This window comes from Falco rusticolus, chromosome 4 (genome assembly GCF_015220075.1).
Source record: "Falco rusticolus isolate bFalRus1 chromosome 4, bFalRus1.pri, whole genome shotgun sequence".
Taxonomy (NCBI): Eukaryota; Metazoa; Chordata; class Aves; order Falconiformes; family Falconidae; genus Falco; species Falco rusticolus.
In genome coordinates this window covers 7,510,712-7,536,047 of record NC_051190.1, presented here as the reverse complement: position 1 = coordinate 7,536,047, position 25,336 = coordinate 7,510,712, and the positions used below count along the sequence as shown (strand labels likewise).

At 45.7% G+C, this 25,336-nt stretch overlaps 1 protein-coding gene across 1 annotated transcript in view; it reads right to left on the bottom strand.

Moving 5' to 3' along the window:
- Positions 1-25,336, bottom strand: part of DNAH1 (dynein axonemal heavy chain 1) — a 68,051-nt gene that overhangs the window by 18,389 nt on the left and 24,326 nt on the right. The window contains exons 21-50 of the mRNA XM_037386948.1: positions 24,244-24,408; positions 23,441-23,562; positions 22,766-22,871; positions 21,485-21,664; positions 20,479-20,619; positions 19,660-19,823; positions 19,137-19,250; positions 18,305-18,493; positions 17,114-17,219; positions 15,925-16,038; positions 15,454-15,603; positions 14,881-14,967; positions 14,590-14,776; positions 14,383-14,474; positions 13,749-13,903; positions 11,896-12,073; positions 11,427-11,621; positions 10,651-10,770; positions 9,876-10,034; positions 9,518-9,619; positions 8,209-8,349; positions 7,576-7,736; positions 6,691-6,848; positions 6,380-6,553; positions 5,973-6,011; positions 4,696-4,874; positions 3,640-3,870; positions 2,088-2,284; positions 1,534-1,669; positions 151-359 (exon numbers count right to left, since the gene is read on the bottom strand). Coding sequence (XP_037242845.1) covers positions 151-359; positions 1,534-1,669; positions 2,088-2,284; positions 3,640-3,870; positions 4,696-4,874; positions 5,973-6,011; positions 6,380-6,553; positions 6,691-6,848; positions 7,576-7,736; positions 8,209-8,349; positions 9,518-9,619; positions 9,876-10,034; positions 10,651-10,770; positions 11,427-11,621; positions 11,896-12,073; positions 13,749-13,903; positions 14,383-14,474; positions 14,590-14,776; positions 14,881-14,967; positions 15,454-15,603; positions 15,925-16,038; positions 17,114-17,219; positions 18,305-18,493; positions 19,137-19,250; positions 19,660-19,823; positions 20,479-20,619; positions 21,485-21,664; positions 22,766-22,871; positions 23,441-23,562; positions 24,244-24,408 — 4,451 coding nt within the window. The remainder of the gene's footprint in view (positions 1-150; positions 360-1,533; positions 1,670-2,087; positions 2,285-3,639; positions 3,871-4,695; positions 4,875-5,972; positions 6,012-6,379; positions 6,554-6,690; positions 6,849-7,575; positions 7,737-8,208; positions 8,350-9,517; positions 9,620-9,875; positions 10,035-10,650; positions 10,771-11,426; positions 11,622-11,895; positions 12,074-13,748; positions 13,904-14,382; positions 14,475-14,589; positions 14,777-14,880; positions 14,968-15,453; positions 15,604-15,924; positions 16,039-17,113; positions 17,220-18,304; positions 18,494-19,136; positions 19,251-19,659; positions 19,824-20,478; positions 20,620-21,484; positions 21,665-22,765; positions 22,872-23,440; positions 23,563-24,243; positions 24,409-25,336) is intronic.

Here is a 25,336-nt window from a genome sequence, read left to right as displayed (position 1 = left end):
CAGTCCTATGGGAAGGTGGTATGCAAATGGTATTCCTTCTCCAAAGTCAGGGGCTTGGAAACAAAGGTGCCATGACAAAGTGATGCAAGGCAAAGGACAAGGAGGGAGTAATTAACATTGACAGTACGGAGTCCTACGCCTGAACCATACCTCATGCACAGGACCATGTGGATATTGCTGCGAACTCGTCCTGTGTATGCGGCCATCAAATTGGCCTTGGTGGGCTGCTGCCCTAGATCTCGAACAATGGGCTTCATAGCCGTCATGATCTGTTCTTGATCATCAGGGTCGTAAATGTTGGGAACGTCACCTGAGTTGAGCAGGTTGTTGATATCCTCAAGGAAGGATTCATCTTTAATCTAAGTAGGTGATGGGGATGGGGGGAGGGGAGGAAATAAAGCAGTTTTGTACGTCATAAGACAGTCATGTCTCCACATACCACAGAGATCACTTCTGGATAAATACAGCCCTCTGCCTCTGTTATAAGAAATAATTTCTGTGATCACTCAGCTCCACCAAAGCACACCCTGACCCTTGTCCAGCATTTCCAATTGAACAGCCATCTTCAGCCATTTCAGGGATGAGGCTGTGTGTCTGGGGACAAACATCCTTCTGCCCATTCGCCGTCTCCTTACAGACAAATTGAGCTCAGGGCCTCGCTCCTTGCCTTGCAGTGAATCTGCAAGCAGATCCCAGACACCAGGTTGCTCTGGGTCTTCATTCATCCAGCACAGAGCACTTCACTATTAGGATAAATCTCATCGATGTGGGAGACAGAGTAATCGTAGGGATGTGTCACAGTTTGTGGGATTATATCCCTCCAGAGCTACACTCACCTCTCCACCTTTGCTAAATCAGAGATACACAGAATCCATCTACTTGCCTAAATGTACCCTCCCATGCTCCTCTTCTCCCACATATGCTTCTCACTGCAGGGAAAAGGATGCAAGAGCAAGCAGCATTTGACAGATGCTCATCTCACTGCTTAGGGCACTGCCAGAAGGGACTTGGTTCCTATGATAATGAAGGCAGTCAAAAAGCCTATGGGGAACATAACTGTGAATTCCAGAAGCTGGCCTTGTCATTAGCAAGTAACAGTTCACAGTAACAAGCCGACATTATCCTGTGGAACCAGCAGGCATAAGGTCCTAAATCTATGGGTATCTTTGAAAAGAAAGAGAATGATGTGACTTAGGACTACTAGTATCAGCGGTCAGTGTAGTGCTTAGCTTCAGGCACCTGGGTCTAAAATCTTTGATCCCACAAAACCCTTGGATGGAGCTGAAAGAGTCTTCCTCGAGCAACAGAAGAATCACCCCATTCACAGCTCCACAGTCCCTCTAGCAACAAATGTACCACTTTTAGTTTCCCGGGGACTTTTTTATAAGATGATGAAGGTGGGCTACTTCAGAAGTACAAGTGGTGCCTGGTTTGTATCAAGCTCCGCAATCCCTTTTAAGGCAATTTATTGAGCTTAGAGATGTGTTTCTGACTCCATTTGAGATGGAGTCCACCAAGCTAATACTCCTGTACCTGTGTGTCTACAAATAAGAATGTCTTGGGTAGACTTTGAAGGCCTGCCTTCATCATGATCTTCCTCACATCATCTCGCCATTCGGTCATGCCATAGTTTTTGGACAGCTCGATCTGGAAACACTCATAATCTGCCCTAAAGGAAAAAGAAGCCTGTGGAGTTACACTGAACTAAAATCTCCTCTTCTGTCATTCCCGAGTATGTGTTTTGGACTCAGGCAACCCAAACAAGTTGTGTTCCTGCAATGAGTCCTGAGCACACACCTGCCCTTGTGCATGTTCGGTCACCAACCCAAGGGCATGTTTTACTCAAGGCAGAGATACCTGAGCTAGCTAGAAACTGGGAGAAGTAACCCAAGCTACTAGCAGGTGAAAGAGTCCAATTTTTCCAGTGTAGATGTCCATGTTAACTGAGCCCTAGCTCTTGAGTGTGAAATCTGAAGTCAGCAACCAGAAAAACATGTAACCAGTAGCAGGAAGGGCAGGAAAAGATTCTCTGGAGGCAGCTCCAGTGGAGCTGTTCCACATTATGCGCATAGGGGTGCATTACTTACATGTGTGATGCCAATCTGGTGAGAGACTGCCTCCCACTTCCCCCAACACCCAGCAGAAGAGCGTTCCCCGGAGCCTGCCGCAGAATCCGGCTGATTCGGCAGATGTGCTGTATCGCATCCATGAAGAGCACAAGCTTCAGCTCTGGGGTGTTGGTTTGATTGTACTCCTCCAGGTAATCCTCAATCACAAGCTTCAGCTGTGGGCAGAAACAGTCAATTGTGGCTACCAGATAAAAGCAATTGTGAGGAAGGGGGCGGTTGCCTGTAAGCACACCTAAGGCTCTAGGAGGGCAGAGCCTGGTGCTCAGCAGGGTCTGGGAGCAGCTGCCTGTGGTGAGGTGATGGTTCTCCTTACTCTGTGCTCCTATAGGAGCTGCCATTGCACTAGGCTGAATTTAGGTAGGGGTGGTGGCAGCAGCTGCTGGATGGTGATCTTAAACTAATTCAGGCAAGTGCCTAAGGTCTGCTGTTCCCAACAGTGCTGTTTGCCTGGAGAAACAGCAAGGCATAGTTCAAAATAAAGTAGTTTATGGCTGCCTGATCCACACTGTTCCAGGGCCTCCCTCTGGGAGAGCAAGCTTCCTTGCCCTATAGCTGACCGCTGCATGCTGTAGCTAGGATCCTGGTTGGAAAGGGCAAGTGCTGGAAGAAAATACTGCTGGCTGTGGACAGGTAGAGAAGCATGTTCCTCTCCCAGTCCAGCCATCACACAGAATAGCTGCAGGAGCAGCATCTCCTGCCTTTTCCAGGGCTCTCTAACAGTAACCTTGGGCCAGAGCATGAGATGAAGCACCAAGGCATCTGGGATTTGGTCCTACCCCCTCAGCAATCTCACTGTGAACCTGGGCAAGCAACATCAGCTGGCATTCATACAGTACTGAGATCCCTGCCTAGACGCCAAAGTCCTATGCGCATCAGTGGACTGTACAGCAGCTCGGTAAGTCTGGCTGCCTCAGCTGTGCTCACCTCAGTGGGGTACAGGCCTACCTACTTTGCAGAAGAGATTGGAAAGCTCAGTTAATTACCAGTCCTTGTCACACAGCTATCACAAGAGGAGAGACGACAGGATAATCATCTGTTTCTGATAATGACTGCAAAACGCACTGCTCATTGCCTTTGCTTAATTATCACTACCAAAGTACTCGCAGTATCTTTTTCAACAGGGAATCTGGCAGTAACATTAATTACTTGTAAAGGTCAATTGTGAAGTCTTTAATAGCAAAAGTAGTATTGTTTGGGAGTAATGTGCCATTTCTTTCCAGCCAATTTCACTTTTCAGTCCCAAGAGCAGCTCATCTGGGAGATTTGGCCTAGCAGGCTGCCCCCAGGATGGCAATGCAGAGACAGCTTGTTCCACCTCAACTTCTCATCACACCAAATGCAGCCAGTATCCATATCTGGGGTAGGATTTCACAGGAGAGCCCTGAGAGGGTTTGTGATTCCAGACACCTTCAACTCAAGCAGCCCCATGGTTGCTATTAACTGTTTTGTTTACAGAAGACTTGGAAGATGCGAACATAGTTCACTACATCACGATTCCCAGGGCCCTTACCTTTTCCTGGCTGTCAATGGCTTTGTACCGTTTGATATCGGCATCTGGCTCCATGAAGTCTCCAAACAGAACTGGCTGGGAGGGGACAACCTCATCAAAAGTGCTGCCTAGCTCCTCCATCATACTCTTCATCAGGTTGTCAAACCAAGCCCGGTCCTCCTTGCTGACCAGGCGATCACAGAAGACCCGGCAGCTCTCATGGTACCACAGTCTTAGCAGGTGCAGTTTGTTCTGTTAAGAGATCCCAGCAAAACAGCCCCCATGAGAGAAGCAGAGAATTATTAAGAGCCTTGCTGTCAGGAAAGCTGGTTCCTGCGTGGCGTGGGGCCAGCTCCACTCCTGCTACAAAGCTGTTGGAGTGGGGAAAGAACTGGGCGGAGGAAACTGCATTCCCTTCTCCTTCTCAAAATCAACTCTTGTCAAAACATCTGCTTTGCAGGGAGCTCATTACAGCTTTGGCTAATCCCCCTTCTATTTGTCCATATGTCAGGCTTTCTTTGAGAGATTTTAATTTCATGTTGTTTGTCCTTATCTTTCCCCCAGTTTGATTTAATTTTTACTGTTTTCAGAAGTTCTTGTCTCTTTTTGGAAAGATCCTTTTATTCCAGTGTAGCACAGAACCAGGGTCCCAAGTATTTCTTGTGATAAGACAATGTCTACCAGCTAGACCGGAGCCAGAACAAGGTCCCTCAGGAGAGCTGAAGGGGCAGAAGCCTCCATTGCTACAAGCTGGTAACAGGAAAACACTTCTGCTCCTGTGTGGCCTCCTGTCTGGTCCCCTATGACTCCATCCAGCTCTGAATGGCCAGGCTGTGTATACTGGCTCCCTGTGCTTGCTTCCACGCCAAGGCAGGGCTGGGGTGGCGTGACAGGTCTGTTCACTACTGGTACTAGGCAATATAGCCAAAGGGAAGATCACCACGTTCGTTGAACAGTACCAAAATGCAGCTTCAACAAGAAATCGAGGCCTGTTTGCAGGCCTGTCAATGAGACCCTTAACTGGAACATTTCTGGTCTTCCCCCGAGTGGCATGGCTGTGTTGATGGAAGGACTCACCTCAATCTTGCTGGGCTCAGCCATGAGCATGCCCTGGAACACCTTGGAGAGGTCTCTCAGGTTGAAGGTGTAATGTGACTTCGCTGGTGTGGGCAGCAGCTGGGATGTGATGGTCAAATACAAGCGGATACTGGCATCAACCAAGGGCTCGTTTAAGTCTTTAACTGCAAATGCTCCTGCTGTAGAGACAGAGGAAGGTGGAGAGGATGTCAAGGTGGTGACTCTGGGTTGAGAAGGTCCTAGCAGTGCAGACAGGTGGCACTGAGTGGCAGAGGTGTTGCTAGGGCTTGGCCAGGAACACACTTTTCTTCTGCTTACTTATGCAGAGACTGTGGGGACCTGACCAAGCACCTGCTCACTGCAGTGGACAGTTTGCCAATGAGTTTCCCAACCCAAAGGAATCAACTTTGGGGAGAGAAGAGAATGTATCACAACAGTTCTGCAGTGTTAAGACTTCATGCACCCCAAGGAGAGAGGAAACACTGCCAGACAGGTAATTGGTGCCTACTTGAAATATTCCAGACAAGCTTTCCTGCTCCCTCCTTGTACTCCTACAGTAGAGTCTCAGATAGTTTTAAGCTAGAAGGTGTGAGTGCCCTCTTAGCTAAACCACCTCGCAATTCATTTTGCTTAGCATATGCAAAGTCACTGAGGAATAATTTCTTATGCAATAGTCTAGCAAGATTTAAACACAGCTGCCAGTTTTAGAGCATAAAATACTTCCCCCCCCCCTCAATTACTTCCCAAGGAGTGTCTGTAACAAACTTGGAGCCCTGTGACTTAGTATTTTGTATGTTTCTGCATTATTTCCAAAATTCTTTTAATTTCTTTTTAAATCACAGCTAGATGCCTCAGTATGCCCCTAAGCTCATAGTCAGGTACTGATGCTTGTGAATATTGGAAGCACTCAGAAAGCTCTGCTTTGCTTCTCTCATAGCTCACTATTCTCATTCCTTCCTACTGGCAGTTTGCAGATGAGAGCACATTTGCAAAGATGATCCTAAATTCCCACCTTGTCAATTATGAGAGGACTCATTTCACTCCAAATGAACCCTTTTTTCTGGGTGGCTCTAGCACCATGCTTAGATCCACCCTGCTCAGCTGTCCACAGGCAGCAGCAGATGGAGAGTAACAGAAGGCTCTGCTTCCACAGAAGGCTGTTGTCTGGGCAAGTGCCTGCCTGCTGAAAGCACAGGTAAGCTATGCCATGCTGTGCCCATCAGCTTGTTCCATTCACAGTCTCTCCCTCTCTCTCTTATCTTTCTGCTCTTACTTACGCACAGTTACTCTGTAACTTCTTTCTCCTAGGAGTCCAGCTAGAAAAAGGCAAAAAAACTGAGTTACAGATTTACATACTGAGATGAAAGATATCTGTGTCATTCATCACAAACAAAATCCTCTTTGAAAGGCCGAGGCTATAGGATACCTTATGGAACTGTGAGAGCCAAAGTTGAAGTTTGCTGATTTGCACCAGCAGTTTGGCCCCGAGTCTAAACAGTGCATGAATTCTCTGTTTGTCAAGATTCAAACAAAACTTTCCCAAAAGCATCTTCAAGCAACTACTGCAAGTTCCAGCTTCCAACACTTTGATCAGACCATCGCTATTAATTGCTCCCCTTCCAATCTCCATTATCATCAGGTTGACTCGCAGCATGAGGAGGCGGCAGCTGTCTGCAGAACCTACCCATCCAGCTGCTGAGGATGCTGGAGAAGATAATCTTCTTGCTGCTTTCTTCCATCTCAGTGAAGGAGAGGTAGTTGAAATGGCGAGTGAAGCGTGGAGTGACAGCATTCCTTCCCCCTCCAGGAGGTCCCATGGCACAGACAAAATTAATATCTACCAGCTTCTTAAAAGTACCTTGAAGAGTCAAAAATCACGAATGAATGTGAAGTTGTAGCTAAAAACCCTCGCCACAAATCTCCGCAGCAGGTATGCACATCTACCTAACAGGGCCAATTCTGCCAAGAGTACTAGGCAAAGGATCTGCATCCTACCTATTTGTTTCCTGTCGTACCAGCCTTGGTGGTCCATCCACTGCCGAAGCAGCTCAATAGGTGGCTGAGCACCATATTTCTCCAGCACGGGCATGTTCAAGTCATCAATAAAAAATATGAAATACCGCCCAACTGGAGGCCCGAACACACCCTTCCGCCTGTAAAGACAGAAGCCGTGTAAGGATGCAGGACAACTCCTATTGCAAAGATACTCTTAACTTGATCCCAAAGCAGTTTTTTCTCCAGAGGCTTCCTAGGACAGCAGTTTCACCTATCCTTCCGCTTGACACTCCGTATACCCCTTTATTTGGGCCTTTGCACAGAAAAGATTCAGAGAAATGTTTGAGGCACTGGCTTCTTTCCAAACACAAGTGAAATTTTGCCTACTTATGCACAATGTCAATGAATAAATGCATACGAATAAAAGCAAAGCTTGAGCCCATGAATCTGTTGGAAACTTCAAACCACAGTGGCTGACCAGGGAGGCAAGAGGGAAACTGTTAACCATGGGGAGTAGGATTGGGAGTCAGCAGCCACATTTTCTCCCCTCATCAGTTTCTATAAAAATCCCACACCAGGGTTTGCAAACACCTGTGCTGTGAAATGTAGTATTTCTGGAATAACTAGAATTGGAGCAACTTTTACAGACCCTCACTAATGATCCTCACTTTCTTGCCATTCTATGAAGTCATTACTGGCTCTCACAACCCCAGCTCAGATGTGCTGTGTGTCCTATTTGCTATCCACAGCTGTGTGTCCTATTTGCTATCCACAGCTGTGTGTCTTTGGGGCCCCTTCAGGTCTTGGGATGAAACTAGATGGCCAAGTTGATAGACACACTAAGCGTAGGGATACTGCCTTCTCAAACATAGAAAAGGAACTTGCCTCTTTTCCAGTTTGCTGTCGATGAGATCCTGGGTTTGGTTAGCAGAGGTGCGTGCTGAAAATGTCAGGAAGTGGGTGATGTATCTGAGAGGCAAGTTCTTCAAAAGCTTGTCTGTAATTGTGAGAGTCTTCCCTGTGCCAGTGGGACCAATGCAGAGAACCTAGAAGCATAATCAGCAATGCAGCATAACCATAGGCATACAGTCTGTTTCCCAGCTCCCTGACATTTGCTGGAAGAAATGCAGGTTACTGCTCACTTAGACATTCAAAGGCTGGGAAAGGACAGGACAGCTGTTCAACAGATCTCTTGGTGTGGAAGGAATCAGACCAGAGAAGTATGAAATGGAACCGTAAGAAATGGGTAAAGAGGGATGGTAATGGGCTATCTAGCAACTGCTGCATTTTGATTGAACAATGGAACGTTGATATTCCTTTGGGGCACTGGCATGGTGTCTGAGGACTGAATGTAGAACTCCTGTCACTTAGGCACAGCTTCTGAGCAGAGAAATACCAATCCATGGGAATGGGAAATAATCTCAAACTAGGTTCTGACTGCAGTGCGAGAGGAAAAGGTGCTCCTGTTGATGAGACCAAGGCTGAAGTGAGACATCAAAGACAAAGCTGGGCACGTACTGGCTTATGGTTGGTGAGCAACAGCTCCAGCAGATAGGCCATTCGGACTGTGTTCATCGTGGGCACAATAATGTCACAGAAGTTGGTGTCAGGAACCATGGTGAACTTTGCGGTAGAGTCCAGCCACTTCTCCCAGCACACCTGAAAGGTATGGGTGTGTTTAGAGGGAGCAGTTGTAGCTATCCCCTGTGGGAAAAGGAAAACTATTTCTGCTGTGTCTTCCCTCAGATTCTGATGAAGAATTCAGGTTTCCAGCCCCTCTGCCTAGTCTTGCCAGCCTTACCTTTCTATATGGCACTGCTGTGAGTGTCTGATTCATTTCTTTCAGGAGCGAGGTAGCTCAAGAATAAGATTATTGCCCCAGCAGCAACACACTTGCACTCCCTTCTGAAAACTGGGATCAAAAGGGAATGGAATACTCGTGATATTTGGAAGAACTGGAATTCTGTCCTAAGCTGACCCACCCTTTAGGTGCCCCCATGGCAGAGGGCTTAGCTGGGATCTTGTCTTCACATTTGGTGCTATTACCTGTGTTGCACTCAGAGGCACATGGAGGTTTTTGTACTTGTATAAGACATGGACGACTTGTGCTAGAATTAAGTCACAAACTAAACTCCCAGGGGCCACTATACAAGTGAGATGGAGGTTTTTGTCAGGGATGTGCTGGAGAACACTGAGAAAATGTGCATTCCTGACCGCCCCATGTGGCCTTCCCACAGAGGCAACTCTAGCAGCTTCTGCTAAGCCTCATGTAGGGCTCTTTGTTCTGCTCTGATTTCAGGAAGGGGAAGCATTTTCCTCTTTTTTTTTTTCCCTTTTTTTCAGCCCAGGGGCTGGTGACTGTCAACCAGATGGGCCTTCCATACCCTACTGCTCTGCTGTCTCCTGTGAAAAGATGGCATATTTGTCTGCTTTGCTCCTCCTCCAGCCTCTACTGCATGCAGCTCTTCTGCTGTTGTGCACTGCTTTCTAACACAGACCTTTCCATCTGAGCTTCTCTCTGTCCTCCTCCAGCTGCCACACTTGTAGAGCCCTCCCACTTTCCTGAGCACTGGCACAGGCACTTGGGTCTGAACTGACCAGCCCTTGGCTCAGACATGAATAATCTACTTTACAAACCCGAGGGCACGAAACAGCCTTCTTCCTTTAATGAAAAGCTTGATTTCACTTTAAACATTCTCACTTGGTTCCTGTAGGCCTTTCTTATTTGCCCTTGATGAGGAAATCCTACAAATCCTGCAGGACTGTATTGCTTCCTGGTCCCTCCCCCTAAATTTCCCAGCTTGGAGTTGAAAGTGAAATATTTTACCTCCCTAGCGACCTCATCCAGATCATCCTCAGCACTGCTAAGTCCAGCATCGTACAGTTTATAATCATAAACCAGTCCTTCTTCTGGGAAAAGTAGCTGGATCTGTGAGAATAAAGCTGTGGTGAATGTGGCTGCCACTCAGCTGAATTCACAGGAGGATCTGCACTACCGCAAGGAAAATTTTACTAATGGGATGTTGCCCAGGCCAGAGGGCTCAGGTCTCTCTCCCAGATCTTCCAGCTCCAGGGGTCCCTTAAAGTTTGAGGTAGATGTGGTGCAGCAGCCCACCCATGGCATTCAAACAGCTCTGACCCCCATTCCTCCATAATGAGAGAGGATCTGCTTTTCCTTTACTCACCTTTTCCTTTGCCATCTTCTCCCTCAGCCACAAGCTGAAGGCCATGCGACCTTGGGAATCTCCAGTAGCACCCACACTCCAGACCAGGGCAAATATAAACCAGGGTTCAATCAGCTCTCCAATACGAGCTGCTTTCTCCTTGGGAATCATCCTAATTCCCTGAGAATCAGAGAAGGGCGGAAGTAAAATTCTCAGATACAGTTAAGATACACAAAATCCAGACTCTTCTTAATATGCTTGTAATTCTATTCAGCTTCTATGTAGCTTTTTCCAGCCAGTTTTTCACAGGCCTTGTTAATGTATTCTGTGGATTAAAACTTGCTATTTCATTGGTGTACTTGAGAGACTCCCCTTGCTGAACTAATATCACTCAACAGGAGCTGGGAGAAGAATTTAGTCTTTGGTTTTAATTTGAAACTTGTCCAGCCTTCTTCAATACTAATTCTCAAAGGACCTGCAATCTGAAGTGCATCACTGCTTAGCTCTGATCTCTGCTTTCCACTCGTTCTCCAATCCCCTCTGCTATAAATATAAGTGAACCTCTTCCCTCCAGCCTGGTAGGCACGGAGCTTATCTTTTGCTCTTTCAGTGGGCAAAGCATAATCCTTCCAGGTTTACCTGTGCTTTGCAGGATGTTGTATTACCTTCTTCCACACAGATGAGCTGTAGCATGACCTTTCTGTACCCACACCTTGTTCTCTGGTGACTAAACCTCTGCATGACTTAGTGCCCTTAGAAGTTACCGGCACAAGTGATAGAGGTAGCAAAATCCTACCTCAATGGGAATGAAAGGCTGAAACAAACTTTCCAAGAGCGTAAGGAGGCTCCTTGTGAGGTTACTGTCCGTTGAGGCAACTATCTCCTTCACAAACCTCCGGACAAAGCCAATGGCCTCCTGTAAGGAAAGGCAGGAACAGCTCAGCGTCACCATCTAACACATGTGACTTTGCTTTTACCTTCTACGGTTCTGCTTTCTCCTTGCCTCCCTGCAGGGTATGTTTAGCAGGGACAGTGTGACTGAGAATGCATCCCAAGTACCACTGTTTTGACTGGAGAGAAGCAAGTCAAACCCCTTGGTTCAGTCTTAAACCCAAGAAACCTCTAGGCCTGCCTTTTGGTTCTGCGCATCTTGTGCCATCACTGCTGTTAAACGGTTTGCTCCCTTCAGAGCCATCCTTTGCAGCTCCAGGTTATTCATTAAAATAGTGGCTTAGGAGCAGAGTAGAAATAACAAGACTTATTCTTACAACCTTCTCCCTGGAGTTACTCCACTGTAAGCAATGCAGCTGCATCAGGGATGATTTTGTCCAGAAGATAATTTTAAAATGAAACAAAACAAACTATAATGACCAGTAAGACTAAGCCACATCTATAGGGATCAGTGAATAACCTCTATTCAACCCAGGAGATTCACAGAGCAGTTTGTATACTAGTAGTCTGAAGTATTCCCACCATGGCACTTAAATTCAGGCCTTGACAAGTTTGGGCTGGTTGATATCTGAGCTGACAAGCTCCAAGCCATGGAAAGGCTGGAACAGCATGGTAGCTCACCTTAAGAAATCTCCTGAAGAGAGATGCTAGCTGCTGTGAAAAGGGCTGCATGATGTCTGGGATTTTTTGCAGCCAGCACTCAATGAAGGGCTCTAGTCCCAGGATGCTGGGTTCCAGGTAAACCATGCCACAGCGGGAGACTGTGGCAGGGGAAGCAACAGCCAAATCCTGGACTTCAAACATCATGGTCATGCTCTGGAAATTGCAAAAGGAAAGAAAGGAGGATAAGGATTTGATCATTGCTGATATATCTTTCAGCATAATTTGGTGGAGCTGAAATCTTTTCCTTTGTTGCAGAAGCCCTCTTTTTGCTGTAGTGCAGCAGAGGTCTGGACAACACAGGGATGCTACTGAGACACAAATTTCCATACAAGGCCATCACCGACATCAAGTGGAAAATAAAAGGCAAATCTGTTCCAAGAAAAGGGAAGGAAAACAACAGGTAGCAAAAGCAGGAGGGATGAGTTACCTCTGTCAGCTTGATTATTTCCCCTGAGCTGAGACACAACTTCTTATTGTCATCTAGCACCGTGTTCATGTTCTCAATCCACAAAGCATCAACTGGCCCATCAAACATGTACCACTTCTTGCTGGTGTCAGTGGCTGCAGCTCCCCGCCGGATGAGTGAGGAAAGGATCCCATCTGTCCTGAAAGGTAGGAGGAAGGCAGGGCTTGGCCCATTCTGGTTTTGCTGAAATCAATGGCAAAGCTTCCACCGTATAAGGCAACAGAACCAAAATCTTACTCTGGTTCATATGCCCAAGGATACCTATACCTCACTTGCTGATGAGCTACATAGAAGTCCATCTCGTTCTTTTACTGAGATATATTTCAGCCTGAGTGACACCATGAAACAATTTCTTTGGGCATTAGGATCTGGGTTTCATGTCAACTAACTATAAAATGCCAGGCTTCCCTTTAACGTCTCTGTCCTCAGTGAAAAGCAAAGAGGCCTTGCTAGCATCCAGTTTGGGTCATAGGCAGGTTATCTGCTCTCTGGAGGTGCCTCTTTTTCTCTGCCAAGCGTAAAGGGAGACAGAACAGCTACTCTGCTAATTCAGTTGGGTAACTATAGGTCACAAGGATGAATCCAGGCTAAAGAGCATGACTCTACCCCCTCTTTATAACTGAAGCTCCCCATCCCCAGATGCCTGTGAACCCAGGTGGTGCTGGCACTGGTGAGCAGGAGAGCAGACACGTAAGAAATACTTACTGGCTGTTGACAGCACGAACTTAATCTGTACATGGAAACCTGGAGTGCAATTTCCATTCAGGCTCTGGATTCTACTCCTATTATTAAATAATTGTCCGTTGTTTTTACAGAGCTAGTGAATTCCAGGGTATTGTTACTGAGATCAAGGGAAAACAGTCTGTTCTAAAGCTCAGCTGATTAAAACAGATGGATTTGTCTGTAAATACATTTTACATGGCTGCTGTATTTTTCTTTTTGTCATGTTGATGTGCTTGTGTGCTGCCCCTGGATAGAGTCACACCATAAATAAACTGTCAGAGCTTAGCTGGAATATCCTATAAAATGTCCTTCAGTAAATATGCACTAGAGCCCAGGTTGGGAAGCTCTGGGTCTCAGCATCAGTAATGCTTACTTGGTTGCACTTTTCCTAGAGGCAGTTAGTTTCATATTCATTTAGTTTCTCTTGTTTTATACAACACAGTCTTTAGCTTTGCCCCTGAGCAAATGGTGGGTGACAGGGCCAAAGGGAGATTCACGCTGCTTCTCGCACCTTAGCTTCTGCATAAAGTGAGCTGCCAAGTCAACCTTCGGTCACATATGGAAACATAAGCAGTAGGACCTGGCTGTCAAGAGGGCAAATGGGCTATTGGTTCTCGCTTCCAAACCATGTAAGCAAGCAGGAGCCCTGGTAACAGGAATGAAATGCCTCTTTATGCCTGAAAGTCACTCCTCATCAGTCAAGGCCACCAGTGTATTTATACAGAACAATTCAAGTGCGCAGTACAGAGGTCACTTTTCTTTAGAAGCAAAGCAAGTGTTTTTAAGCTGCTGTATCTTAAAGCAGGGGCATGGGCTCCAAAGCAATTGAATTATTGTTACACAGTTAATGCTGCAAGCTGAGCTGCAGTAACTGTCTGGGCATGTGCTGGCAGCCGGGCCGAGCACACAATAAAAGATGTCAGCTTAAATCGCTGTGACTGGCTATTGTAGCTTGGTGAGGATAAGGACTTGATCGCTTCTGGTTTTATGCCACTATCCTAAACAGTTCTCAGCCTTGAAGAGAAGACACTCAAGACCAGAAGAAAAGTGTTTCCCATCTGGGAGGAGGGAAAGTAGGTTTTGTACTTTACCACTCATGCGTTAGCAAGTTGAACTCTCCATATAGCTGGCCCATTGTGATGGATTTGGGATTCAGTACAAAGTAGCTGACTGCTTCGTAATTCCCACCACTGGCTGCAGGCTGACCTTTCAGTGATGTCATTGCAGCTGCCAGGACTTCATAACTCTGCAAAAGCAGGAAAGCAAGAGAGTTAACTGGCATGGCTCCGTAACAACAAAGCCACTTGCTCTCACAGCAACTGCACTCAAAAGGCAGTAAGAAAGGAAACAGTGAAGGATAATGTCATAGTAAGGAGATACCTGGCTGTATTCACAGAAATGAAGCATTCTAGATGCAGGAGGGGAAGAGGTTAGATCTCCCATGCAAGAGGCCTGAAGCATCTCAAGATGTCAAAGTATGCTTCAGCCTTAGAAATCTGCAGCAGAGTTAATAAGCCTCAGTCTAATCTTCCAACTCAAAAGAGTGAGCTGGTAATATACTTCCCCGTGGCTATAAATCAATACTAAAAGGCAGCATCTTGGTGCCCTGACTTCTATCTGAGAAAAGCTGGAAATGCTGGAGCGTGAGTCTTCCGTGAAGCTCAGTGCTCTGCATCACTAGGTAGGTAATGGTTTTCTGGGGCCAGCACAGTGTCTCATCCATACCTTTGTCTTCCCAGAACCTGTTGGCCCCACCAGCATAAGGCCATGACGAACCACAGTGGTTTCATAGAGCTGGATGCACTTAGTCACAAAACCTGTAGAGGAAGATGATACAGAGTGGGTCTGGGACCAGCTGTCTTTTTCCTAGGGCAGGGCACTGGACTAAAAGCCCAGGCCCAGAAGGAGCTGGTAGAGAGCCTTTCCTCTCACCATCAACATCCTTCAGATTCTCTCTGATGCAGGATTTGCGAATGGCTTCTTCCAGGATACCATAATCAACAGGCTTTTCTCTGATCTTGGGAAACAAATCTGAGACAATACCATTGAAGAGCTTGAGGTCATCCTGCAGGAATTTGGGTACATTGGCATCCCTGATAGCCCGCAGGCAGATCAGCTCCTGCAAAGATTTAAGAACTCAGACTTCAAAGATCCTGCCTCTCTAATAAGGCTGCAGAAAAGGCCACAGAAGTCTATGACAGTGTGAAGTATAAGCACATTTACCTCATTCATAGTAGGATTCTCTCTTTTGAGATTGCCAGCTGTTGAGATAACAGTCTTCACAGCTCTCATCCCAAAGTCATAGTGGTCCTGGAGAAGGCACAGGGGAAACAATGTCATCAGATACAGGAGCATCACCTAAAAAAGACTGAACCTACACATGCACTCAGCAGAGAAGAAAAATGAGGGAATTATGCCTTCAAAACAACTGTCCTTTCCATCCAAGTCTGCTGTCTGGATCCTTCAAACAGCTAACTAGTCCTCAGCTGTACAGACTATGGGTGAGGAAGAGGGGAATAACTGGATGACAAAAAATCCTAGATGGAGAGAGAAGTAGGCAGGGCTGCTTGGCTCAACTGTTCTGCCATTGTAATCTAACTAGGACTGCAAGTGAATGAAATTCTGGCCACAGGAGGAGAAATGAGAATTAGAAAGGAGGGAGGCAGATGAAGAATGGCTACTGTGACCTTTCTGTGATACGTTATCATGAGGCACCAAGAGAATCATCCAGGTACTTTGTGCCTGTGTTGAGAAAGCCTCACATTCAAAAAACAATATGGACATTAAGGCATCTACCTGGGTGCTGAGCTGCTCTGACAATAGTTTGAATGTTGTGGTGATCTTCTTTGCAAGGGCTTTGGCTTCATTAAACCCAAAGGAGTACAGTGAGATCTCGGCAATCATGGAGTAATCTGGGACCATCATAGCCACGGGACGAAAAAGAGCCTGAAACATGCAGTTCCAACATGAGATCAAAACACTGTTGTTTCTTGCTTTTTCCAGCAAACTGAAAACACTAAGTATCAATCCTAGACTGTTCAGAGGACACCAGCATGAGTGTGCCTGGCACCTCTCAGGGTAGCATCCCTGCAGACTGCAACCTGAAGAGCGCCGGTTGCTTACAGATGTGATTCAAATCTCAAAACTATTCTAGAAACTTTCCAAAAGCATCACATCCCAACCCTTGTCATGGACACACTGCTGGTCTGAGCAGCATCCAGCACCTGTGTTGCCCTTCTTTTTGTCTAGGCAGTCTGCGCTCCTTACCTTCAGGTTATCGGGCAGTTCAGTACGCCCAGCATACCCTGGGTTCATTGTGATGAAGACTGCACAGGATGGGACCAGTGGGATCTCTGTGCCTTCAAACATGAAGTGATCCACCTAGAAAATAAAAAAACCATGATCATCCTCAAAGAACAGAGCCTGACCTGCAAATTAAATAATGTAGCAGAATCTTCCAAGAGGAAAACAATGGCTTTCAGTAGTTAAATTATAAAGCATGGACACACAGAGCTGCCCACAACTGCAGTGACTCAATCTGGTCCAGGATTATACAGGAATCCAGTATTACCAGCAATATTTTTCCCTGTTTAAGAAACTGGGCTCAGGGGAGATTTACTGATAAATTTTTTTTTTTTTTTGGCTCTTGGACAGACTTCTATCCCTCCAGCTGTAAACAACATCTTTCCATTTATTCTGCAGTAGAGTTTGGACCTGAATTAATTCATGGCAGAGAGGGCAAAGAGAAACCTAAATCCTTTTTAAAGCTGTGTAGGTAGTGATTTCAGATGGGGGATAAAGCAATGCAGAAGAATTCACAGAGAGCAAGTTTCTAATTCCAAGCCAAAGTCAAGGAGATTCAGGTCTTAACCCCTCTGAGTCTCCGGAGAACAAAGCAGAGGCTGGCTGCTAGACTGGCTGCTAGCTAAGTCTCTGTGTAAAACCAACAATTCGCTTTACGTTGCAACCCTGTGTGTGCATGAGTATGCATTTTTTTGCACATATTGGGTTTTGTGAATCCACTAAAGCTTAGATAACACATTTAGACAAATGTGGTGCTGAGCAGCTCATGGCAGAATGCTGGCTGCCTTATCACAGCTCCAATTTGCATCAGCTCAGTGGATCTGTATCAGAGCGTCTCCCACACCAAAGTCTGCTGGCACTGCAGCTCAAGCTGAGACGTACTTCAGCCTGCAAGAGTGTGGGCAACTGTGGCAGCACAGACTGGGGTAAAATTACAAAACCCACTCAGGATGCCGACTATGTAATGGCCTGATATGATGCACCACAGCTAGGGCATTACTCATGGCCCTGCAGCTCAAGTATGTCTGTCTGAGCTGCCCCTGAGCAGTGAAGCTAGTCCTCCATGAAGATGCACGCAGACGAGGACTTGCCTTGACTAGCTCAAGTGGAGGATTTGTTTGTCTGTCTTTGCATTCACATGTTCATTACATACCCTCTGCTGCTGTGCTTTCTGAATGGTTGTGATCTGCTGGGCCACCACAGACAGCACCTCAATATCAATGCGGTTGAACTCGTCAAAGCAAGCCCATGCACCACAGCTGAGCGAGGAGGGAAAAATGAGGTGAGTCAGGAACATCACACAGGAGAAAACTTACACATATATATATATATATATAAAAAAAAAAATATATATATATAAACTTAAATATATATACACTGGGGAGGCAGCACAGAGACAAGAAGCGAACCTAAAAGGCCCCTAATGCCCCACAGCAGGTAGACACAGTTACAGTGTACTGGTAGAGCAGAAAGGGCTGCAGCCCCTTGCCCTGACTATGCACGACAGGCCATGTGATGAGTAAAAAGGTGCATGGTCCCTGCAAGATGATGGCAATGTCTGATCCTACAGTATGGGACAAATTCCGCATGTTACAAATTCGGGCTTGAAAGAGTTGTCATGTTGAATTCCTGTTTTGTACCTGAGCTGTAAGTGTAGCAGATACAACTTAGACACCTCTTAAGTCCATTTTTTGGAGCTTGGAAGACTATGTATAAAGCTGGAAGCATGTATATGAGGAAGGTGATCTTCCCACAAGGCACAGTTTAAGAAAGAAGTTAAATTACTTACAAAGAAAACATCTGAGAAAAGAGTAACAGCTTTTGTTGGAGTAACTAATTCAGATTCACCAGTGTGCAACAGACTAATTGGACCAGCTCTGTTTGAAATGTAGAGAAGAGAGAAGCTTCTCTGAGAGGATCCCTCAGGGCTTAGAGCAGTCTCTCTTGGCTGCTCAATTTTGGATACACTCAGCAGATTCTCTCCTTCTCAAGATTAAGCAGCTTGTGGGCTGAATCTCAGTCCAATGTGTATGATATTAAAACAAAGGCCAGAGCTGCAAACATTTGCACAGGTGGATTACTGCATAGTGGATTGGTGCAAAGCATTTTAATTTTGCCTTAAATGAACAGAATCCTTTTTTTTTTTTTTTTTTTAATTGGCTCAATTGTTCCTCCCTTCTGGCAGGAATTTTGTAACTTTGCTCATTCTGGAACACAGTAACCCCCTTACTAGGGCTTTGCTTGTTCTTCTGGGCTGCTACAAAACATATCCACCAATTCCCAGTGGCCAGCATCCCTGTATCCTACCCACTCCTTGATAACGATACACAGCGTTTCCTTATACCTGGCTAATCCCTTGAAAAACTTTCCCATTGCCATGAAGTCAAGCTGGTCAGAGCAGTTGAACACTACAGTTTGGATTGCTAGTGCTTTGCCCAGGTCTTTTGTTGTTTCTGTTTTGCCTGTTCCTGCTGGTCCTGCAGGTGCTCCTCCAAATTTCAGGTGCAGAGCTCCTGCAAGCGTCAGATAACACCTACAACAAAGAAGAGACCAGATGATGAAAAGCCTTTCTGCTACTGATTTCAGTAAGGGAGACATATGATCTACCCAGCTGGAGACAAGCAGGAATCCATCCTTTATTATTCTTCAGAAGCACTTAGATATGCAGCATTCTGCAAAGGAGTTAGCTAAGCGGCCTTGGTTAGTATTCATGGGGGCCTGCATGGATAAATCCTTCTGCCACTGGCTACAAATTCACTCTCCAGAAAAAGGACAGTTGAAAAAGGGTAAAACTGTTATTACCGCTGCATATTCTAGAGTATTAGATGCCCCTGTCTACTGGTTTGTGGAACAGCTCCTTAGGTATCAGGTGGGCATTTTATAAGAGTCAGAGCACAACATTAAGAATTAGGAGAGTGAAAGCAATCAGTCCAAGCACTGATCACTAGGAATACAGTAGAACCAATGCCAAGGTGTTTCTATGCCCTCATCTCAGGTAGTCCTTCACTGTACAAATGGTTTCTATTTACATACATTAAGCAGTAAGACCGGCATGGTCAGATCCTTGGTTTAATCCTCAGTGAGGTTTGTTCATCCAGAAGAAAAAAGAAAAAAAAAAAAAAAAAAGAAAAAAGAAAAAAAAGATACACTTCTTACCCAGAAAACAATCCCCTTACCTGTCAGTGAGGGGTGTGATAACCAGACGGCCACTGTTCCCCAGATACTCATAGCCGTAGATAAATTCAGCATTGACCGCCCTGATGTACAGATCCTCCCGCTCCCAGTAGTATCTAATGATGAGTGAACACGACATCAGAAAGATAAACCCTGGCTGGCGACAATACAGCAGCTCATAAGACTACAGCCAGGTTTGGAGACCTGCATGCCAAGAGATTTCCCTCTTGAGAGAAGAAAGGGTAAGGTAACACAACAGGGTGGACGAGATCTCACAGAACCTGAAATTAGGTGTTGTATCAAACACCACACTCCTTGGGCAGGAGCATGGTCTGTCTCGGATGTATCCTGGCATCCTTAGCAGACTTCAATCCCACTCCTCATAGGGATGTTAGAGGCGACTCAGGAATACTGTTTACAGACTATGAAACTCTTGTTTCCATATGTCTTGGACACAGCTGATGGGTAAGGAGAATGAAGACTGGCCAGGGTAGCTACATGAGATTCAACAGTTACGCTCTCTACCTGAGCTGGGAGATCCACTCAAAATCATTCACGCTTGTCACATTCTCCTCAATGAGCTTTGCTGCAACATCCTTGGCGTGGACTTCAATCACGATAAGAGCTGACAATACTGCTCGCTGCATCTTGGACAATTCTCCACGGACAAGGGCAACCAAATCGCCCAGCTGGGAAAGGAAAAGAAAGTGCTCTGAAGCAATCCATATCCCAAAGACCCAGGCTGTACAAACACAATGCAATCAAACTTATGGCATGCTAAGTCCAGATCAGAGGCTATGTCCAGGCAACTTCTGCCTCTTCTCTTGTCAGAGATACAAATGACTGCTCAGAAAGCAAACACTGCTCAAGGCTGGCTCAGAGCTGACTTTTACCTACACTGTTACCATGATCTGGTGAAAAGAAAGAGTTAGAGCCACCATGAAGCCCAGAGCTAATACCTCCCAGGTATTAGATGTGATTAGATGTACAGAACAGATATGAAGGATGCAGTTTTGATTTGATGTCTACTGTCCAACACTTCAGTTCTCCTACCTTTGACTTCTTCGGTGACCCTGGAGAAGTTACCTTTCACCTTGTTTCTGTCTTCAAGTAATGATCACATTAGGAGTCCTGTGGTTTATTGGAGGTTTATGATGACAAATATTCTAATGATTAAGATGATAAATAACCTGTTTTTTCGGCTGGTTTTGAGCTGCACTATGCAGAACTGCGTGTCTCTTTCTCCCACAGTACTGTCCTGGCTACATTTATAAGTTATCTGAGGTCTGATGATTGAAAAAATCTCCATCTGGCAAAATCTCACCCTTATATTCATTTTCATACCTGAGTACTCAGCTGTGGGAAAAGCCTGTTGGACAAATCTCCAGCTTCCAGAGCTTCAGACACTTCCTTTGTCCAGAAAATCTGGCAGCCAGCAATGACCACTTGGCCAGGCCATTGCAAGACCCATGTAGTACGTGGAGCCTTAAAAAAGAAAAAAAAACCCAACCCCCCCCACCAAGGTGGTAAGACAATGATTTTTGGTTTTATATCTACATCTCCCTGCTCTGAGATGCGTGATTCACAAATAAGAACTGAGTTCCTGTCTGAGACGCTTTCCTTTGTTTTTCCTCCAGTTGCTGTGAAGAAATCTTCAGGCAGAGGCTCTCTGGACACTGGGTACAGCAGGTACCTTCTCTCCACTGTGCCATCTGCAGGTTAGTAACCAGTAACAAGTGGCCAGCAGCAGGTGAAGAACAGGAATCTGTGAGACCCAAAAGAATGTTTCCCCTCCTCTGACCTGTTCTGACTTTCCTAGTTTCAAATTTTCAGACCGAGTAGAAAACAGTAACAGAAATATTTGAGGCCTTTTCATTTCTTAGCCTTTCTGCCTCCTAGACCCAAAGAAAAATTTACATTTTCTAGCAGCATAGCTTTTACACAGAAACCAGAGCCAAGATGCAACCCCTATGCATTGATTGAAACCAATAGTTCATGTGCCTTGGTTACTTTTAGAAGCCCCTAGCACACTGTGTGAGACATGAGAGAAGAAGAAGATCCTTATAACGAGGAAGTTGCCTGGAGAGAGAAATAGATGTGGATTTGTACAGGGTTGTTCTATGATATTGGGCAGTGCTCTGTGGCCACTGAGTGAGTGTGCATTCTTCTGGACAGTTAGGTGCTTGCTCAGGTGCGCATTCTGCACTTGGACCCACACACAACTGGATTGAAGATTGTATTTTAAAACTAATAGACTATCACAAATTCACCAGCCCCATCATCACTGGTGACCTCTATGGCAAGCCTGGAACCATCAGAGACCTATCAGTCTGTGATAAAAAACTCTTACCTCTGGATAAACACCAATTGATCTTTCTATGTTGTCCCGTACACTGGCCTTCATGGATTTCTCCACTTCCAGCAGCCAGTCCTCCACATTGTCAGTGGGATAGATGGGAACAAAGAGCTTCACCTCTTCTCCTTCGGCAGAGTACATGTGTGTGATCTGTAGGTCCTCCTGGAACAGTAGCTAATGGAAGAAGCACAACAGGAGATGTGAATGGAGGATTTCCTTTCTATCCTTGCCTCCCTGCCACTGGAGGACAGCGAGGCTATAGCGGTGTACGCACATTATAAATCCACTGCTAAACTTGGCTGTCAGTAGTGATAATAAAGTGTGCGACAGATGTGCAAAATGACCTCTCCAAAAAATGGAGGATGATTGTATGAAAACAGAAATTCACACCACTGGTTTAACTTGAGTGAAGCAAATCAAATTATAGGTAGGATGAGCATTTCGCATTGCCTGTCTAGCATTCAAACCCTTGATTCCTGTTCAATTCTGTAGATTCAAATCATTTCCCTTGAGGTCACAGTGCCTGGTTTTAAGAGTAAAATTTTAACAGCTTCTTCAGTGCCCCAGCATATCACTGAAAGTCTCCTTATTTATTCCAATGGCTTTGCACCAGGTTTCTAGCTCAATTTCCTTTCTATTTTCCCAGCTAATGACTAGGAGATTGGTTTTAGTGTCTGAGTATTGTGGTGGTGTGATCTGTGACTAGCCATGGAGTCTGAAGTCTATTAGGAATAATAAAGAGGAAAGATAGCCGGGTTAAGCCCAGCTCCTAAGTAGGGATGAAGGCAGAAACTTAATTTAGTTCAGGCTTGCTCGCTCTCTCCCTCCTGAGGCTTTCAGCAAGAGTGGGATTCCATCCCAACCAGGTGCCTGTGAGTAGACAGCTAAGTCTGAGCTACTTCTCTTGGCCTCCATGGTGAGATGGACAGACACGTCCAGAGGGAGTGTCCTCTCTTCTTAAGATAGGTAGCTCAGGGAATTTCTCCAAGTTTCCCTTTGCAGATGCCCATTTCCTCCACGTTGTCTTAAGGGCAATTGAGGGTGCTCAGTTCATGGGCAGACATCTGGGTTTGAAATGTCTAAAGTAAGGTTGCTTGAATCTCACTTTAGGGCAGGGAGTACCTTTCAATGCCTACATACAGTTACAGGTTTCCAGGAAATACACATCCACACAGCAGAATGTGAACACTCCTCCAGACCTCAGAACACCTCCAAGTTCCCATGACACCAGCTTTTCAAAGATGGCCCAAGCCCTAGCATGCTTGCTTTGCCTACCTGTGCAATATTCTCAAAGCATTTGCGGAGGTGAGGTTGTACAGCCGTGGGGTCTTTCGTCTGAGACAGTATTTCTAGCAGCTCATCATCTGAAAGGAAGTAGAACCTAAAAACACAAGAGGGAACCATGAGGGGAGGCTCTCTTCACTGCAGCATCAGGGGCTACGTGCTGGCAAGCTGAGGAACAAGACTATGGCTAGAGACACTGTTTCTGACTGCCCACTGATCTCTTTGTATTTGTGTAGGAGATTAGCAGACACAGTCCAGCCATCTACCTTTCTGTAGAGACAGACTTCTCCATCTGCAGAAGTCAGTTATTCCCATGCAGGGTGGGTTTAAATGAGTATCAAACAACAGAAGCATTCCTTCAGGAACAAGGGACTGAGTTACATGGAGGATTTTATTGCACCCCATCCTTTCTAGACAAAAATGAGAGGCACAGATACGCAACGATGCTACCAGGCTGCCCTTAACTCACATTTGTGTCTGCCTCGTTTTCTCCCCATCAGATGGCAGCATTGAAAGGCACAGCCTTACTTATATTTGCAGTCTCGTGACAATATCCTAAGCTTAGATTGTTTTCCTCTTTCTTGGCAGAGTTAACTGGAGTGAGCCTCTCGTTTCATATTTTCTAAACCAGAGAATGTGGTCCAGCCCACTAAAATTTGGGATTACCTGGGAAAAGCACTTCTCTTAGTCTCCAGATATTCACTCAGCCCTTTCTGCACAAGTTCAAGTAGTTTGTTACATTTTTGCAGGTTCTCCAGTAGCACAGGATCAGGGCACAAAGAAATCACCTATAAACAGAATGGAGAAGAGAGGGAGAATCACTATTCTGAGCATGTGGGAGATAGGGCAGTGGAGATAATTGGGCTGCCCAGTGATGTTGCTGATAAGATTTAAATGAGTCACTCACAGGAGTACTTTCACAGGGATTTGGAGAGGTGTGAGCTTTGTGGGCAAGGGGGGGAAACAGTGTTTATGGATGCGACAAGCACATTTCTGGGTTCTCCTAAATACCAAAATGTGTAATATGGAATATAAGTGGTGATGGAGTCCTGGGAAGCAGAGACTGGAGAACAGAGGAAAGCAGAACATTGTGAAAACAATGGCTCTCAATTTAAAGAGTCAGTCTTGAGGAGGTGAAGGAGTTACCTTATGGATTATGATTGTAACAGGGCTGGTTACAAGAGTCATAGGAGGCAGGGAGTCTGTGTGCTGAGGAGAAGGTATCTGGTGGGGTGGACAGCTTGGCGCAAGGCATCTCAGGGAATGACTCTGTCCATTTGGACACCGGAACGACAGGCCAAGTTCCAAGAGAAAAGACCTAGCACACTGCCCTGGGCAAGGATGCATGGTTTATACAGTGCTGCTCAGGCCCACACCACTACAAAAATGATGACTCAAAGGCAGTCCTTGTGTGAGCACAACTCCAAGGAGTTTGGGATACCTGCACTGGCTTTCATCAAAGCACATACCTCAGGGTTTTCGTTAGCATTCTTCATGATGTTCCTCCAGTCCCTATCCATGGCCTGGTAGCGCTGGCTTTCCAATGGGAGCTGTCTTTTGATGTCCTCTGACCTAAAGATTGGCTCCAAGTAGAGCCAAGAACGCTGGCACTTCAGCCATTCCTCTAGGACATCCTAGTGGGAAGCAAGAAAAGCGTATCAGGACACCACGCTATGAAGATGTTCAATAAAACCATTCAAACTGTGCACTAAAATGGATTTAAAATAAAGAGGGGGAGTGGGGGGAGGGGGGGAAGAGGTGATGCTGCACTTAAGACCTTTCATAATTCTAAAATCTATCTGCAGCAACAGAGGCTGGAATTTCCTTCCCAAATAATTAACAATTTCCTAGCAATCTCCTAGTCTCCTTTGCTAACTGTTGTCAGCAGGCACCAAAATCAACACTCACTAGTTTAATGGGGGTAGTTTAGAAACATGTGCAAGCCAATACTAAAGCTCAAAGGGTCTTTGTGGTGCTAGTCAAATTGCTGTGGCTAGTGTTTCTGCATTTTACAAAAGATGGCACAACGTGAGCACACAGTTAAGATGGGGATTTTAAAAGAGCTTTTTGGGGGAAGAATAATGACAAATAAAATATGCCAGACTCTGCAGTTCTGTCATATCCTTTCTCCTGCCTGATGTACCTCAGCCTCAGTCTTGACTATGAAATAACCCATGAAAAGATCTTTGAACAGCACTCTGAAATAAGAGCATGAATGAAAAGCTAAACATTTAATTTAGACATCAGACAGGAAATCCTGTTTGTCAGGCACTCCAAGGAGCAAGAAAATTAGGTTGGAAGAACATCTTCCTCCTCCATTTTCAGGCATGGGAGGTTGGAAGGTACGGAGAACCTGCCCAGCATTGCAAAGCAGTGCAAGTGTTTGACTCCCTTAGTCACACAGCACTACAGTTCCTTGAGCACAGGCAGCCACCTGACCTAGCAAAAGGTGGGGTTTTCCAGCAATACAGACAACAGTGTTTGCCATACTCCATCGGCTAACCTGATAAGCCACTTCTCAGAAGCTGATTCATGGGCCTTTAGTGATAGGAATGAATGAAA